Source organism: Bos indicus x Bos taurus, chromosome 1 (genome assembly GCF_003369695.1).
Source record: "Bos indicus x Bos taurus breed Angus x Brahman F1 hybrid chromosome 1, Bos_hybrid_MaternalHap_v2.0, whole genome shotgun sequence".
In the NCBI taxonomy this organism is placed as follows: Eukaryota; Metazoa; Chordata; class Mammalia; order Artiodactyla; family Bovidae; genus Bos; species Bos indicus x Bos taurus.
The window spans coordinates 82,221,789-82,240,370 of NC_040076.1; the positions used below are offsets into that span (position 1 = coordinate 82,221,789).

At 48.7% G+C, this 18,582-nt stretch overlaps 1 protein-coding gene and 1 long non-coding RNA gene across 3 annotated transcripts; one reads left to right on the forward strand and one right to left on the reverse strand.

The window, feature by feature from the left end:
* Positions 1 to 1,583: 1,583 nt before the first annotated feature.
* Positions 1,584 to 3,280, forward strand: MAGEF1 (MAGE family member F1). Its single transcript, XM_027539130.1, has one exon. The coding sequence runs from the start codon at positions 1,839 to 1,841 to the stop codon at positions 2,760 to 2,762; it is 924 nt and encodes a 307-aa protein (XP_027394931.1). The 5' UTR covers positions 1,584 to 1,838; the 3' UTR covers positions 2,763 to 3,280.
* Positions 3,281 to 5,321: 2,041 nt separating this feature from the next.
* Positions 5,322 to 14,337, reverse strand: LOC113891277. 2 transcript variants are annotated; one of them, XR_003510708.1, is made up of 3 exons: positions 13,220 to 14,337; positions 7,753 to 7,853; positions 5,322 to 6,317 (listed from the first exon to the last, which is right to left on the reverse strand). It is a non-coding gene; the product is annotated as an uncharacterized LOC113891277 (long non-coding RNA). The 2 variants fall into 2 exon arrangements; XR_003510709.1 differs by lacking the exon at positions 13,220 to 14,337 and adding an exon at positions 7,971 to 8,100 and having other exon boundaries at positions 7,753 to 7,888.
* Positions 14,338 to 18,582: the final 4,245 nt, after the last annotated feature.

Below are 18,582 nucleotides of genomic sequence, written 5' to 3' on the forward strand. Positions count from 1 at the left end.
TCCAGCAGGGCTGTTAGAAGAAGTAGATGAGTTAAAATATGTAAAAAATTAATACATTAGAAAATATGCAATAAATAATAGCTAACACTCATTGAGGGCTTCCTTGTTGGCTCAGTAGTAAAGAATCCACCTGCCAAGGCAGGTTTGATCCCTGGGTCAGGAAGATCCCCTGGAGAAGGAAATGGTAACCCACTCCAGTTTTCTTGCCTGGGAAATTCCATGGACAGAGAAGCCTGGTGGGCTACAGTCAATGGGGTCGCAATAGAATCAGACACAACTTAGTGACTAAACAACAACAAAAACCCACTTATTGAACACTATGTGCCAAGCACTGCGTTAAATGGTTTCTATGCATTTCTTTACACGATCTCCACAATGTTGTCTCTACCATTATGCCCATTTTACTCACAAGGCAACTGAGGGGCAGGAAGTTTAGGTAATGTGCCCAAGATTACATAGCTAGTAAACAGCAAATCCCATAGAAAAGACCTCTCCATAAAATGGGGACAGTGATAAAAGTACTTACCTTAATGAGAATTAAACAAATTAATATTTGAATGATGGTTAGAACAGAGCCTAAAGCACAATAAGGCCTACGTTAAATACAAATTGCTATGGTGATTCTGAAATGGCAGTAAATAACTAAGGAAGGCTTGAAAGGAGAGAGAGAAGTGGAGCAAGAGGAGGAAAGGGGAGGAAAGGAGAGAAGAGGGAGAGAAGGGAGGGGAGGAAGGGGGAGGAGACAGGAGGAAGAAGAGGGAGGAGGAGCTGGAGAGAGAAAGGGGGTTGGGAGACAGACTGGTAAAGGTCAGAGTAGAGCAGGCAAAAAGAAATAAATAATAGGAGTAATTAAGTCTGATTAGGTTAAAAACAAAACCCCTCCCCTTTCCTCCAGTTAGTTACTATTTCTGCCAGCTGTACCTCGATATATCTTTTATCATCTTGACTCCTGTAGAATCTGCTATCCGTACCCTCTTGTCATCCATTTTACAATACTTATGGAGTGCCTCTATGTGCTGGGCACTGTTCTGAGCCCTGGAGATATGCCAATGAACAAGACAGGCCACATCTCAGTTCCTATTCTGCACTATAATAATGCCAATACTCCAAGCTGGATTCCCAGCTTTTGGTCAGCACTTCTCCAATCCATATTCCACAGGGCCACCAGAGAGACTAGATGATACAGATCCTATCCGGGCACTCCCTAGTTTAAATCCCCCGTTTAAACAGATTTCAATCTCTCGAGCATCGTGTTCAAGGTCTGTCACGAACTGTCCCGCACAGCCTTATCTCCCAGGCTTCACCTCCATGCAGACCGCACTTGTGACACAGTAAATCACTCAAAATCTTAGACAAGCGCACTTAGAAATAAGCACCTGCTGAAGGGATGTGGCTAGAACTCCATCCCTATTTCATCCTTCTACACTGAAACCTTAGGATAGTCTGGTTGCTCCCGCCTCCAGCCTGTCAGACTAAAAATCAGCCCTGACTCCTCCACAGCCTGGGCATCCTGAGAAGCCTGTGAGCACTCCTACCCAAGCGGGAGCCGGAAGAGGACGGGCTTCGCGCGGCCTCAGGGCCGCCATCTTGGCTGAGGTGGCCGGAAGAAGTCTGGCAAGTCGGCAAGCGAGTGCGCACTGAGACTGCGCGGTGGCCGCGCCGCGGCAACCGTCCCGAGCCTTCTGCGGTACAGCCCAGCAGCCGCAAAACCCCGTGTCATCTCTCCTAGTCCTCCTGCAGCCGCCCTAGCCGCTGTCCAACCCCTCCACCGGGGTTTGTGCAGCGGCTCGCACACCCCGCGGCCCGCGTACGCGCTCTGCACCTGCCTACCCGAAAACATGTTGCAGAAACCCGAGAGCGGGGCTCTCCCCATCCCTCAGGCGGAGAGGGAGATGGATGGCAGCCATGACGGTGAGACCCAGGCTCTGACCGCCTCGCAGGAGATGGCCCCGAGCCCCCTCCTGCAGGAGAGGCCCGAGGAGGACCTTGGCGCTGTAAGGGAGGAGGGGGCTACAGAACCCTCTCTCACCCCGAAAGGCGCGAGGGCTTTGGCAGCCAAAACCTTGGCCCGGCGTAGAGCCTGCCGCCGTCTGGATCGGACGGTAGCCGAGTTGGTGCAGTTTCTGCTGTTGAAGGACAGGAAGAAGAGCCCCATCACTCGCTCCGAGATGGTGAAATACGTTATCGGAGACTTAAAGGATCTGTTCCCTGAGATCATCGCAAGGGCCGCAGAGCATCTGCGGTATGTCTTCGGTTTCGAGCTGAAACAGCTTGACCGCAAGCACCACACTTACATCCTGATCAACAAACTAAAACCTATTGAGGATGAGGAGGAGGCTCTGAGAGGAGATGGCCCCAGGTTGGGTCTCTTAATGATGATCCTGGGCCTTATCTACATGAAAGGTAATAGCGCCAGAGAGGCACAGGTCTGGGCGATGCTGCGTCGGTTGGGGGTGCGTCCCTCAAAGTATCACTTCCTCTTTGGGTACCCGAAGAGGCTTATTATGGAAGATTTCGTGCAGCTGAGATACCTCAATTACAGGCGTGTGCCTCACACCAACCCACCGGAATGTGAATTCTCTTGGGGTCCCCGAAGCAACTTGGAAACCAGCAAGATGAAAGTCCTGGGGTTCGTGGCCAAGCTCCATAAGAAAGAACCCCAGCACTGGCCAGTGCAGTACCGTGAGGCCCTGGCAGATGAGGCTGATAGGGCCAGAGCTGGGGCAAGTGTGAGGGCTAGGGCAAGCACCCACCTCTGGTGAGGGCCAGCTAGGGATGGGGGTAGGGGGGGATATAAAAGCTACCGTCTGCATCATAAGTAGACTCGGTGGGGAGAGGGTCTTTATTTCTGTAGCATTTGTGTTCGTGTAACTAGAATTTAGTTTTTGTATCTTGCTCAGTTTTGCTGTGTTTAATATACTGTTAAATTGATGTTTATAAATGAAATTCGTCTACTTTTTCCTGTAGGATTTTGTTGTAGATTTTTGCTGGTTTGTAAAATGAATTGAAAAACTTTACATTTTCTTCTGTGGTCTTGAACAAATTATGCAGCACCAAATGATGTATTTAAATAATTTGAAGGAACTCAGCAGTATAATGATCTGGTACCAGGGGAAAAAAATAGCTGAATGGTATCTAGCTTTCTAACAGTTTTTGTCTATTGTATAAAGAAAAAAGGCTGACATGTAACTCTGCTTAGTTTTTATAATATCTGGTGGTGGGGGTGGGCATGCAATTAGAGGTATAACCTGGTACACGTAATAAACATTTGTTAAGCATCTTTTGTGTGATGCACTGTTGGGGGTATTTGGGAATTAAAGGGCTTCCCAGGTGACTCAGGTTAAAGACTCTGCCTGCAATGCAGGAGACCCCGGTTCCATCCCTGGGCTGGGAAGATCCCCTGGAGAAGGGACTGGCAACCCACTTCAGTATTCTTACCTGGAGAATTCCGTAGACAATGGAGCCTGGAGAGCTACAGTCCATGGGATCCAACAGAGTTGGACATGACTGAGCAACTAATACATGCTGAGCAAGATAAAGGTCCTACTCTTCAGACCTGGACAGTAAATAAATAAACCAGAAATTACAGTGCAGTGAGTTGAAGGCTGCAGCGAGACACCTAGCCCCACTGGAGTGATTGGGTGAGGCTTGCCTGAAATTACCTTTAGTGGGACTTCAGTGTAGGGAAGGTGAAAAGACAGGGTGGGAGGAGACCGGGGGGCGGAGGGGGGGGCATGAAGGGGGGTGAGGAAAAGAAGTTGCAATGAGGAGATGGTATTAAAAATGACTACTTAAGATGCTCTTGAGTTACATGGGATGACTTGATAGATAACAGATCTGGAAAACAGCCGCCTTTGGCCAGTGCACTTGGCCCAGGGCACTTTATTACAGTGCATACATGATGGTGTCTATTGGCATTTTGGTCTTCTCCATCTCCCTTCTCTCAATCTTCATGTGTTTTCCTCTTCTACCAAAGCCCTCAGGGACCAAGCACTATAACAATTCTGGAACAGTGTGTAGGGTGGAGGGTACGTGTGACGTCCACTACTGCCAAGAAGTCTTCACGATCTCTCCCTTGGCACCAGGAAGCCCAGCACCTTCATCAGTGTTTCTGCTTGCTGCTTTCCACTTGCTATCTCCCATTAGGAGAACTGTAGACATCTTTCACATTCTTAATACACATGAAGAGTCATCAACAAAAGCAGCTCAAGCCTCTGCAGTGCCCACCACCTTCACTCTGAGGATGAATCCTATAGGATGGGTACATCGAAGAATAAGGAATCTAGATGAGCGGTAACCAAACTAGAGCTGGGTGTAGGAGGATTGAGATGCTGGCCCCTACAGCTGCCATATATGGAAGACCCACTTCCTTCTTTCTTTACTGCCAGTTTTTGTGTGTGTGCACTTTCCATTGACCTGAATAACATATCTGAGTATGTTAAGGTTAGCATGGAATACAAACACTTTGAGATAAAAGCCCAGGGATCCAAAAAATCACAGTGAGACCAAAAGCTGTAAGTTTATGGGTAAAAAAGTTTGCTAATGATTATGACTTCTGGACAGTTTATTAATATTAATTCATTAAACAAAAGTACTGAGTGCCCACTATATGCCAAGGACTCTGCTGGGTTCCAAAGATGAAAAGGGAAAACTGATTTTACCCTCAAGGAATAATAGTGATAATTTCTCACATTTGTATTTTCTCACAGCTGTTGAGAGGTCAGCAGTGTCTGTACCTGAGGGTCTGATTACTTGGTGATTTGCTTACGGTCACTTGACAAAAGATAGCAACAAGACAAGAACCCAAGTCCCTTGCCTCCCAGTGTGTTTCATTCTAGTACATTGTGCCCCATGTCTGGGTTTCGATATATTGTATGTGATTTTATTTATCACAACTGCAAGAATCAAAATGAGGCACATGTAATTAACGCCAGTTGCCACTGCAATCCTTATGGGATAAGTAGAATAGAAATACTTCCCATTTCACTGGCAGTAGAGGTGACTTTCGGAGAAGGCAATGGCACCCCAATTCAGTACTCTTGCCTGGCAAATCCCATGGACGGAGGAGCCTGGTAGGCTGCAGTCCATGGGGTCTCTAGGAGTGGGACACGACTGAGCGACTTCACTTTCACTTTTCACTTTCATGCACTGGAGAAGGAAATGGCAACCCACTCCAGTGTTCTTGCCTGGAGAATCCCAGGGATGGGGAAGCCTGGTGGGCTGCCGTCTATGGGGTCGCACAGAGTCAGACACAACTGAAGCAACTTAGCAGCAGCAGACTTTGCTGAAAGGCAGAAGTATAGTTCATGGCAAGACAGGACTAACAACTACCATTTATTAGACATCTGCTACAGGCCAAAAGCATTCCCCTTTCCTTTTCACCACCATATTGCAAAGTTTGGTATTATGAAATACCTTCATTTTACAGATATTAATACTTGCCATTTATTCAATACCTAATATGAGCCAGCTTTTTAATGCTTTACATATGTTTTAATGATTTTTATAACAATCTAACAGGATAGATGCTATCTGTTCCATTTTGAACTGTGCAAACTGAAACTCAGAGAAGCTATAAAGTTCTCATAGATAGCATATGACATAACAAGGGTTGGAACTGAAGCCTGACTGAGTCAAAACCCCACAGCTTTTCACTGTTACACATTTCCTTCTTTTTGGAACTCCTTTCAGACTTGGGGACTTATGTTCTTTCTTGCAAACATGGCTATCTCTCTGGAAATGCAAACAAGGATTGTATAACCAAGGTAATTAGGACAAGACTGGTCTGTGAGAAGGTAAAAAGGAGGTTAAAATAAAGTTGGAGAGTTATCTGTGGACATTGGTTCCAGCTCTGCCTACCCACAGTGTTCTGAGTGCTGACCACAATGTGTAGAATGTGTAGCTTTACTCAAATTCAGCACGTTTTGTTCTTATAGGCCATGTTTCCTCAATCTTCGTTAGTCTGCTCTCTCCATTAAGGCTCAAATTAAGTCTTTCATGCCATGAAACAATCATCTACCATTTGTGAACCTGCAAATAGTCCCAGGTTGCTTCCAGATGGTACAGAGGGCTGGCAGAACTCATACCCTTGCCTCAGGATGAAAGACCTCCCATGTCACAGATGCCATCATCAGCTTCTCCCAAGTACTAAAAGTGTGGCCTCTGGGCCCATGTGTAGAGCAGACCTTTGCCATGGTGAGGGCAAGAGATGAATTCCCCCATGGATTACGGTCACTCACATGAGGGAGAAGGAAGGCCGGGATCCCTGGTCTTCTTTCCCTTCAGGCACAAACAGAACTAGATCTTCCTGGGTGAAACTGTGGGTGGGAGAGCAAAGAGATTTTGTCAGGAGAGTGATAGCAGATGGATTACTTCAGATCATACTTACTCTACCACAACTAGGTAACAAAGCCAGGAAAGAGAAGTCCCTTGAAAACTGTGAATCAAGTCTTAGACAATGGGAAAGTTTCAGTTCTGCCACAGACTCTGCAGGGATCTTGACATTCAGCGGAGTCAGGACTTTTGACCCACTGGAACTTGAAGAGTGGGCGTTTGGAAACAGGCTCCAGTTGATTACAGCCCCAACATCTAACAGTCACGAAGGGCTCTGGAGGTGGCAGCTCATTCACAGCCCCTGTAAATCAGGCCTCAATTCATAGGCTCAATCACAATTTCCACTTGAGATAATTATGCTCCATGCCTTGGTTATGGTGGCAATTGATGCTTGTGCAAAATAGTCCTCAAAATTGTGCAGCCCAGCAGAGATGGCAACAATTACCTCCCAGCAGAAATATAGTGTACTGACTAAAGAGGTTAGGTGTTCTGAAAAGTGTCCCAATCAGGGCCTTTTAAAAGTCATGACTATGTGACCTTGAACAAGGAATTCCAAATTCTGAGGACTGAAACTCTAGGAAAGATTAGTGGGTGATTAGAGTTAATGGTTAGCTAAAATCCACACCCATGACCCATCTTACCAGCTGACTGCAGACCCTGCCCAGTTCCCAGGCTAGTCACCACTGATAACAATAGCAGTCAACAATTATTAAGCCTTGTCTATCAAGCATGGTGCTAAGATGATAACCGAGATGATAACCAAATTGGCTCCCTGTCTACTCCAGTACCCTCTCAACAGCCAGTCGAAGGTGAACTGGATGAAATTTTTCTTCCTGAAGCAGTTCAACAATGGGAGACTTGGCCTCCTGCTGATCACTCTCCTGGGCATCCTGGCTGTGGTGCTCATCAAGGCGGGATACTACTGACAGACCCCCGCCACCTCCTCATCATCTCTGCTGAATTATTCTTCTGCTAAGTGGATAACGAACCAATCATTTTTAAATCGTACCAGAACTTTTAAGAAGATATGCAAACACACCATTTTCACCATTCACCATTAATAAAACTCACCACTTCAATCAAAGCCCCCCCCACTTACCCGCCCCCCTGGCGCCCCAGGACTGAGTATGCTTGCTCAGAGAACCTGCGTCCCTAGAGCTCTGGGCCTGGGTGGGGAGTGCGCTGGGTGATCCCATGTTCCCAGAACCTGCTCAGTGACTCCTCCTCTCCAGGGACATGGGGCTTTCCACCCCCACCTTCAGGCAGCACCCCCTGAAGCCTTCCAGAGTCCGCCCCACCCAGGTTTCCATGTCTCAGTCCAGAGAGGTGAGGCAAGATCTCCCAGACCCCTCAGGGTTTGGGGCACTAGAACTGGGGTATGGGGATCCCTGTCCCTGATCCTAGGACCTGAAGACTGACCTCCAGAAGGCGTTCCTCCTTTTTCACCAGTCTCCATCCTGTCTCGTGCTCGGCTTGTGATGGTCAGTTGTAACGTCCACATGGGGTAAATCCTCAGGGTCCTGGAAGACAGCTGCCAGGTTGGTGCAAGAATCACCTGTCATTCATAGGCTGTGTGAGTCTTACAAAGCCACTGGCCTGTTTCACTTCTGTTGTGACAGTACTCAGACAATACCCACCCTCTAGCAGGGCCTGCACGTGGCAAGTCAGTGGCTCTTCAGGGACGAATCTTGTTTCTGTACCACGAGGCAAGTAAGCATCCCCTTGGCTTTCCTTGTGGCTCAGCTGGTAAAGAATCTGCCTGCAATGCCAGAGACCTGGGTTTGATCCCTGGGTTGGGAAGATCCCCTGGAGAAGGGAATGGCTACCCACTCCATTTTTCTGGCCTGGAGAATTCTATGGACTGTATAGTCCATGGGGTCGCGAAGAATCAGACATGACTGAGCGACTTCCACATTCACTTCACTTCTACACAACAGCCCCATGAGGCAGATTCTGCATTAGCTGTCATTGCAACACTGTAGGCAGACCACAAGGAAGGCATAATCCCTTTCATGCTGTCAGTGCACAAGTTAAGTGACTTGCCCAAGGTCATGACATAACTTGTGAACTGTGAATCCAGAAGTTGAACCTGAATCTCCTGGTTCTTGCTGTTAGTCCACCCTGCTGGTCTGCAGAAGGTTCTCAGGGAGCACCCAAGCTCCCTTTGGGAAAATGGGGCTGCGGGAGAAGAAAGAAAACCTCTGGGCCTGCTCCTTTATACCATTACCTAGAGCACCCAGAGTAGAGTCAGTAAGGAACAGGAGGAACAAATTGGCTTCTCTGACTGCAGGGTCACCAGAAGGGACCCAGACTGGGAGGGGAGCCCATTTGGAGGAATGCCAGCTCTGGGCAGCAGCACTGTGGTTCCTGCAGTGGGGGACCTGGTGCCCAAGATGCAGAGGGGTGTCAGCACAGGGAGGGGCCGCCATGAGGCCAGAGAGGGCTCCTACAATGGCACGTCCTTGGCCCCCAGGGCAGACGGATCCGCTTTTCACCCCACTCTGCCATGCTCTCCTGTCTGCCTTCAGCTGAGGACCTAATTCTCTGAGCTTTGGTTTCCTCATCTTTCAAACAGAGATAAAGCTGCTGCTGCTAAGTCACTTCAGTCGTGTCTGACTCTGTGCGACCCCATAGACAGCAGCCCACCAGGCTTCCCCATCCCTGGGATTCTCCAGGCAAGAACACTAGAGTGGGTTGCCATTTCCTTCTCCAATGCATGAAAGTGAAAAGTGAAAGTGAAGTCGCTCAGTCATGTCCGACTCTAGCGACCCCATGGACTGCAGCCTACCAGGCTCCTCCGTCCATGGGATTTTCTTGCCAAAAGTACTGGAGTGGGGTGCCATTGCCTTCTCCGAGAGATAAAGCTACCTACTTCAAAACACCATGAAGCCTGAAGGAGGGGATTACCAGGCACTTCGCACAAGATCTGCCACATGGGAACTAGTGTTATTATAAACTGTGTTCACTCATTGCAACAAACACTTATCTTCTGTACATACATCCTGGTGGTGAGATTACAGCAGAGAATAACAGACAAAAATCCTTGTCCTCTAGAGCTTGCAGATCAGTATGAGGAGATAGACAATAAGGAAGTATGATACACAGCATGGTGGATGGAAGTCTATGTTGCAGGGAGAAACAAAGCAGGAAAGGGGGTGTGCGATTTTAAACAGCCTGCTCAGGGAAAGCCTCGCCACTGAGACATTTGAGTCAAAACTGAAGGTGAGAAGCAGGAAGCCCACAAGCTGTCTGAGTCGGGGGACCCAGGAGGAGGGGGTGCCAGCAGATGGAACAATGAGTGTGAAGGCCAAGGGTGGAAGCAGGCCAGGCGGTTTCTGAGAAGTAGCTCCTACAAGCAGAGTGAGAGATGGGGGAGGGCTGAGAAGTAGGAGTGTTCCTTCTCCTCAAGGAGCTGGCACAAGGACCTAAAACAATGAATAAACACAGATCTGCACCTAAGAGTTACCCTCGGAGCTCAGCAGAGGAAGAAACCACAGCAGCCTGAGGCAGCAGGGCCTTCCGCTGGGCCCTGAAGGGGAAGGAAAGAGAAAATATTCCTTATATGTAGCGTTTGTGTTTCTAATTATAAGTGCTTGTAGTGGAAAATTTGGAGAGTTCCATAAAAATATAAAGAAGAAAATGGGTTCTCTAGAACACTGGCACCCAGAGGCAACCACAGTTAACAGGGCAGTACAGTTTTATATCTGTCTCTAGTGTATTTAGTTTTCACCTGCCAAGGGTAGAAATGATTTGTTGCTACTTTAACAAAATGAGTCACGACACTGAGCCCCACTCCATGCAATATGTCCTCAAATACTTCTGGGTGTTCCTAGTGGGACATCTCAAAGGATGTCACAAGTCCATCTATCCACAGCAGTCACCATGTGGGGCTTATGGAGGCCCATGAAAGGAGCGTCTGCCAGAGATGGTCCCTTGGGGGGTCCTTAGCATCCATGGCTGCTGCCTCCTCTGATGGCCACCAGGGTACCAGAGGGATGCTGTGTTCTGTGTGCAGGGGTGGACAGCGTGTCCTTCTCCCCAACTCTGTGTCAAGAAATTTCACCTGGGTCCCAAAGCAGCAGTGCCAGGCCCTCTCCAACCTCCTTAGGAAGCCTGCTTGTCTCTGCTTGCAATGTCTTACAAGCAACTCTCCAAACTTCAGCTGAAAATAGTTGCCTCCACTGGGACCAGTTCAGGTTCCCTTCCTCCACAACTCTTTTCCTCAAATCTTAGGAAAAAAAGGAAAAAAAAGGCAGTCCCTGTCTCCCAAGGCATGTCTGTTTACACTGCTGAACCAGAACAGTGAACATCTGCACTCACGTTGTCGGTGACTACACAGTTTAAGATTGGTGTTGATTTTCCCAAAACAAAGCAAAAGTCTGCCCCAGTGGTAAATTAAATTCTCTGCTGCTGCTGCTGCTAAGTCACATCAGTCGTGTCTGACTCTGCGCGACCCCATAGACGGCAGCCCACCAGGCTCCCCCGTCCCTGGGATTCTCCAGGCAAGAACACTGGAGTGCATTGCCATTTCCTTCTCCAATGCATGAAAGTGGAAAGTGAAAGTGAAGTTGTGTCTGACTCTTCATGACCCCATGGACTGCAGCCTACCAGGCTCCTCCATCCATGGGATTTTCCAGGCAAGAGTACTGGAGTGGGGTGCCATTGCCTTCTCCAGATTAAATCCTCTACCTCTATGCAAATCACTAGCAATTAGTTCCCTTCCTCCACATTTCCCAGCTTCTCCTCATCATGTTTTTAAAACCATAGGGTGCATCTCAGCCAGGGATGCTGTATTCCATGAGAGATGGCTATAATTTAGGTAAAAGGTTGGAATGGAGGAAAGGATTCTAGGCAAGGGAAACCACTCCAGCTAAGGTCAGGTAGCAAGAGCGTGTGGTGTCCTGGGGACCATAAGGGGACCAATTAGGTTGAAGCAGAGTTTGTGGAGGAGAGGAGAGGGCGCTGTGGATGGAGAGAGACAGTGGCTGCGGGAAAACCATGAGCACATTGACGGTGGCTTGGCTGGTCGTGAAGGGGGAGGCTGGAGGCAGGGAGGCCACTCCACGCTAGAGTGGATGGCAGCCTGACGTGGGGAGTGGTGCAGCAGGAACAAGAGTGGGAAGGACAGGCTGGGGGACGAGCTTGAAATGACTGGATAACTGATCAGCTTTGGGAAATGCAACAGAGGGACATGTGAGATATGACTCAGAACTTCAAGCTGTCATGTCTGGAAGAATGCTGGAGTCATTCATTAGAACAGCTGGATGCCCAGGGGGAGCTGGTTTGTGGTCAAGAAAATGGCTATGTCATCAGTTACCCTGAGTCTCAGCTGCTCAGTTGAATATCTGATGGATACTTGGAGCTGGGGCAGAGGAGGGACACTGAGGCTGAAGGTAGACACTCTGAGTCTCTTTGAAGACGTAGCCCAAACCATGGGCTTTCTCCTTGAGAGAGAGTGTAGAGGGAGGAGAGCAGAAGTTTGACAAGCTCAAGTTCTTGCTGAAAGCAAGGGTCTTGGCAGTCCCAAGCAGCTTACACAGAAACTCAGTCCTGCCCCCAGAGTGGCCTTCTGGGCCCATTTCCTAATTATATTTCTAATAAATGATCTGGGGGATAAGAAGAAAGTTCAGAGGCAATAGCATGGCCAGGGACTCATGGAAGTGGGAAAACAGAAGCTGCAAGTTGTTGCAAGTTGGTGTCAGTGACAGGGAGGCCAAGAGTCTTTGCGTGCATTAAAAAGAGAAGTACAAACACACAGTCGCACTGCGGCTGGAAGGACTCAGGACAGACCTAACCAAGGCTGAAATGGGTCAGCTCATGAGCTTCCAGACTTAGCAGCCTTTCTCTCCCAGCTTTATAAAGGACCTTCTGTCTTGGAATGGAACTTTCCAGGCAACAGCATCACCTTTGACCAGATCTGAGGTATCTCCACAGGACAGATCCCCAGCGAGGGAGGTTCCACTCAGGGAGAACCCACACATTCAGCCTCTCAGACACACAGGGCATGTTGCCCAGACACAAATGCACACTTGGTATATATCAATACACGGACAAATATCTCCTCCAACTCCACAGGAGACATAAAAAAATATCATTTGGCAACTATCATATATCAGGTACTTTGCCTAGAGCTTTCCAAGTATTTTTACATTTAGTCTCACAACAATTATGAGAGAAAGGGATCATTTTCCGATTTTGTAAAAAAAAAAAAAAAAAACCAACCAAGGCTCAGAAAAGTGAAATATTTTGCCCAGGATCACATGCCTAGAAAATGGCAGCTGGTTCCTGACCCAGATCTGCCTGTGCACTCACATGTTATTATTCTTCTTTCTTCAATATGTGTACACAATAGACTCATACACACAAACATATACCCATCCCCTCTGCACACACAAAATCCCCATAGAAAGTAAGCTCCTTGAGGGCAAGGATTGCATTTTGTCCACTGATGTATCCCAGGCATCTGGAACAGGGACTGGGCACATAGTATACACTCAACGAATATTTTAGGGTTGTCATTAAATGAACCGAAAGCATACAGGCATGGAATACTCACCTGTGTGCAGATATGCCTACACACATACACATGAGCACACTCACTCACCTTCACACACACTTACTAAATACATTAAATCCACTGTCTGAAAGGAGATCCCAGGTGAGGCCCCAGGTCTCAGAGGTGCCCCCACCCCTCACCCCAGGCCTGCTCCATCAGCGGCCTCATCGCTGGTCTCACCAGACCCCTCCCTGGAGCAGCAACCAGCCCTCCCCACAGCCTCATCACATCCCACCTCCTTCTTTTCTTAGTTCACTCAAAACAAAGAATTTTTCTAAAAGATCTTTACTAAGAGAGAAAGAGAAAAACATTAAAAAAAAAAAAAAAAACCTGTAAGCTCTTGAACAGAGGAGTCAACAGAGCCAGTTTCTTATCCTAAGTCGTGCCCTTGAGTCCAGCCACAGCCTGGCATAGCTGGTGAGGTGATCAGCTTGTGAAGATCAGGCCCTGCTTGGCTGCTCTGCCAGCAGTTCAGATGCCCAGCCTAAGGGAGCAGGGAGTTGACATGGCTGCTCAATCTGGGCGATTCTCTCTTCCTCCAGATATGGCTGCTGCTTCTGTCCAGGCACAGACTCTCCTGCCACCCTGGCCTTCAGTTAACTGCAGTTTTACACCCTCTTTTTTTCTGCCATCTGCTGTGCCCTGGGCTTGTAAACCAGGCTGGTCCAACCCAATCGCTCGGTAGAATTGTGTCAATTCTGTGTCTAAAACTCCAGCCACCTTAATTCCTTCCTGGAGCCTCAAGCCTCTGCCTGGCATGGCTCCTGCCCACCTCTGGGTCTCCATCCACTCCACCCTTCTTTTATCTGTTCTCCAGTGACATTTGCAAAGCAGTTCTGATGGAGGTGCCGGAGCCCAGGGTCCCAAGGGTCTGTTCACTCAGACACCCCAGAGCAGATCCTGGGCCAGTGTATCAACACCACTGGGGTCTCTGGATTAAAAAGTAAGTTCCTGAGCCCACCCAAGGCCTGCTGGATCAGAGTGTCTGCAAGTGAGGCCCAGAAGCCAGCACTTTTAACAAGCTTCCCAGGTGATTCTCACACTCCAAAGTCCAAGAAGGACCACCCCAGATTTATTAAATTCCATACATATCCTCATGCATATATAATAATGATAGCTAAAATATTTATTGAGCACTTACGATGTGCCGGGAAGTATTCTCATGTATTAACTCAGTTCACCCTTATAACAAGGCTGAAAAGGAGGCATGGTATCACACCCACTTCATGGTGACTTGCCCAAGTTCACACTGCCTTTGATGGGAAGTCAGGAATCAAACCTAGGCTCTGTGACTTCCAAGCCTGCATGCAACCAGCATATACTCTCTAGCACACACAACTGCACCCACATCGACCACACACAAGACCCCTAACCCCTCAGAACCACTGACAAAAAAGTTCCAACGAAAAAAGATGGAGAGCCAGGGCATTTTCCAAGGCTCCTGGTTTCTCTCTCACCTCAAGTCTGGCATACGCAGATCTGAGCCGAGCGAGCCAGCAGCCACAGCCAGCAGAGCCAGGGAGCTGGTGAGCTGCAGCCCCAGGTCTTTGGCAGCACCCCCAGGCCCTGAGGCTCAGCTCTGCCTGCTGTAGGAAGCATGCCCACCATGGGCCTCTGCTGCCATGCCCCATGGACCCTGCCCCCCGGCCTCCACTGCCCAGTGTGGCGTGGCTCCCTGAGACCCGAGCCCCTGACAGGGCCCTCCCTGCAGCTAGAGAGCAGATGTGCGTGCAGCTTTCTCCAAAAGCAAGTCTTCTCAGGAATCCTGCCATGGGGGGAAGGTAGGAGGGTGGGGGAAGGAGTGGAAAAACAACTGAAATACCATAACACAGAAAAGTGATCCAAAGAAAAAGCAGCAACTGAGTATCTGGAAGGAATAAACTGAGGAGGAAAGGCGCAGAGTTGTGCAGCGTGGCCACGAGGCTGCCAACCTTGGCAGCCCAGGGCTGGGGGCTGGGGACTGGGCGGCGCCGTCAACTGGCCACAAGGCTGATCTGGCTAGGGGCTGAGGTGCAGGGAGAGCAGAGATTGGGCTGATGCGGGGTCTTGAGGAGGGGATCTCAGCCAGCAGCATCCTCCTTCCCAGGGCTCTGGGCACTGTGTTCTTCAGCCCCCAAGAGCCACTGGAGGGTCCTTCCCAACATTCTCCACCTGAAGGGTTTGCTTAGGACAGTGGAAAGAACCAGAATGATGCCTGGACTCAGACACCCTGATAGTGGGGAGAGAGGGCTTTCTCAGAATAGGGCTGGATGCTCTGACAGTAGAGGAGAAAGATGGGAAGGATTTATTCTGAAGCCACAGAATGCAGGATCAAGTGGTTCTCACCTAGCTCCCTACTGATGAGCAGTGCGACCAAGGGCAACTCACTTATTAAACACTGAGCCCAAGTCCCCTTGCTGTAAAATAGGCTAACTCAGGCTTTCTCTGTACATCTCAGGGTCAAAAAAGATCCATAGATTAGACAGCCTATCAAAGCTGAGGCTTGAGCACAGAAGCGAGATGGGGCGGTGTCTCAACACGTGGAGCTGAAGGATTGGGTTTGAGACCTATTTACTAGCCACATGACCTTGGAGTAGACATTTAACCTCTCTGTGCTCAAAGGAGCCAAAGCCTAGATACATGAAAAGCTTTTGAAAAAAGTTTTACAAGTAGTAGATGCTGTCAGCTCCCACTTCCTCATCATGTTCCAGGTACAGATTGTATGTATATTTTTGTGAGGCAGGTACTACATATTCCCATTTTACAGAGGGAAAAAGAAGGCTCAGGGAAGTTAAGGAACCTCTGAAAACTGACAGGTGCTTAAGTTGAACCAGGTCTGTCTGACTCTGGAGCCCATGGCATCTCTCCTATTGCAGCCCACAGGGCAGGGATAGGCAATGCCTGGTTGGTAAGCCTAGGAAAGAGGCACAGTCTTAGTAGAGGAGCCTGGCTGAGGATATTGGGCAGCAAGAGCAGGGATTCTGTTCGGGCTCGTCTTATGCAGGAGGCGTGTTGAAATGTGATGTGCCCAGACCTGGAGGAACAGAAGCCCCCAGTGTCTCATGACAACCTGGAGGCCAGGTGCCCAAGGGTGCAAAGGCACCATAATCCACCATGAGGGCAACTGCCAGGCAGAGCCTGGGGAACAAAGCAGGGAGCACGAGAGCTGCCAAGTAGGTCAGCAGAGCAGCAAACTGTTGAGCGAGATAGGTGTGGAGCTGGGAACAAGCTGGATTGTTAATAGGATAACCACAGATAAAAGGAGGCCCAGACAGGTCATCAGGATGGCTCAAGAATCAACTCCATAGCTGTGGTTGAGGCCTCCTCTTATATAAGAGGCTCTGTGAGGCTATGGGGGATTTTGAGTGGACAGGTTATTGAGACCTGGGCTCAAGTACAGAGAGAAAGCTGGTAGTTGGTCACAGGGTATGGAGTTGAAGAATCAGGTTTGAGATCTACTCACTAGCCATTTGACCCTGGAGTAGACACTTAACTCTGTGCTGAAGAGCCAAGCCTAGATAAGAGCTGAGCAAAGATGGTCTCCCTCCACGTATGCTCACCAGCCCCTGCCCACACCTCACATTTCCCTTCTGTTTCAGCAGTTATGACCACTCCATTGTAATGACCAGCCAGTGTGTCCATCACCCCATCAGGACTGTGGGTTTCTCAAGGGCACCCCATCGTGGTGCCCGAGACAGGGACTTATAAGTGTTTGAGAAATGAAGGAGGAACTAAGTGAACAAAAATCCATCCTAGGGACATCCTAAAAGCAGGCAGTGGCCGATCTGGGTCTTAAAGGAGTGGATATATTTAGATAGTATTAGGTTGCCCAAAGAGTTTGTTCGGGATTTTCCATACCATCTGATGAAAAACCCGAACGAACTTTTTGACCAACCCAATACTTTCTCTTCAAAGAAATCAAAGCTCTTCTTGGTTCCTAATATTTGAGTTAGCCCTCACACAGCACACATACCAGTCCCCAAATGCTAAAAGAATTCTTTCAACAATGTTTATTCATTCCACAAACATTTGCTGAGCTTAAACTCTGAGTCAGGCTGAAAAACAAAGGCTAAGAAGATAGGGTCCTTATTTCCAAAAGTGCGACTGGGAAGTGGTTGGGAATGGGGTGCAGATAAGCACATGATAATCATATTCTTTGACTATCTAGAGGATTCTGTGGGAGCCCATTAGAGATATAACCAATTATCCAGGAGGGAGCAAAGAAAGTGTTGCTATGTATGGCTGTGCAGGTCGTGTACTGCACAAGGCAGGGTGCGCCCTGGAGCTGAGCAATGCAGTTCTTCCTGGCCAGTGGCATCTGAAGTCCTGTTGCCCCATCATCCCAACCCCCAAACCCTGGTCCATCAACCTGGTCCCAGTGGATTTTTCTCCTCCTCTGGCTTCTCTCTGAGAATTTCTTTGTCTAGCCCTCCAGAGAATTTTTCTTCAGGAAAACTCTCCAGGAGCCCCTGTGATCCCCTTTCTCCTGCCAGCTCCATAAAGCAAGCTGGCTCCTCTCAGAGAATTACAGTTTGGGGAAGTGTGATTCATGGGGAAAGAACTCTTTCCATGGCTTTCTAACCTTTGATGTGACCCCCAAAAACCTGTGGCTAATACAGAATGCTCTAAATCTCACAAAGCTCATAAACACAAGAGCCACACTGCATTGGGCCGTGAACAAGGCCTCTGGCTAGTCAGCTCCTGCCACCAGCTGGAGGAATGTTCCCCTGTTCCCACCCTACACCGACAGCCCTCCCCACCACCCCTCTACCCTCCTGGCAGCTCTTGCAGCAGCCCAAGGCCCCTGTGGCTAGGAGGGGAGGCTTGTCGAGGTCCCCGATGGCCCACCAGTCCATGGCTGGACCCAGAACCTCTGCAGCTCCAACTCTGCTAGGAAAGGCCTCAGTTGCTGAGCAAGGGAGGGAAAAGCCAAAGAAACGGACTCTAAAATCCAGCCTCCCTGATGGGAAGAACAGCTGGGATTAGAAAGATACTTGTGAATTTTAGGTGACATGTCTGCAAAAGTAGTGCCCACTGAGGTTCCTGGAAGCTTTCTTGCAAAGCAAAGCAACATAAATGAAGTCTGTTTTTCCCATGAAAACAATGTGGGGTTTTTTTTCTTGGGGGGCAGGGGAGGGGGAAGGGGGAGGTTTTTTTTAAAGAGACAAATCCATCAGCCACAAGTTTAATGAACAGGAAGCCATATACTCATTCTCTACATAGTAGATTTCTTTCTAGAGCAGGGTATAGAAGAAACAGGACAAAATGGGAATGCATCAGATAATGCAAATGAAACACCTTGCACAGAACGTGGCCTATGGTAAGTGATCAATAAAATGGTCACTGTTATTTTAATGCTGTATTTTATTATCTGAGCAATTCCTGGGAGAGGCACTGAGAAGAGCAAGAAGAGCCATAAAGTTTTCAGGAACTCTTCGGAAGCCCTGCTTGACCACCCCTGGTGGGGCCCCAAGACCTCCCAGTGGGGAAACCAACTGACTATGTGGAGGACGTGTGTGCTCTGCCACTCATGCTGAAAATAGTACCATCGCGCGGCTGGCGGCAAAGGTGCAGGGCCAGGCAGTGGCCAAATTAAACTGACGACAAGCTTCAGGACACTTCGTCGGGACTTCCCTTCCTCCTGCATCCTCCATAGCACACCCACTGCAGCAATTTGGAAGTCTGAAGTTCTTTTTCTTTAACCCCCCAGTCTC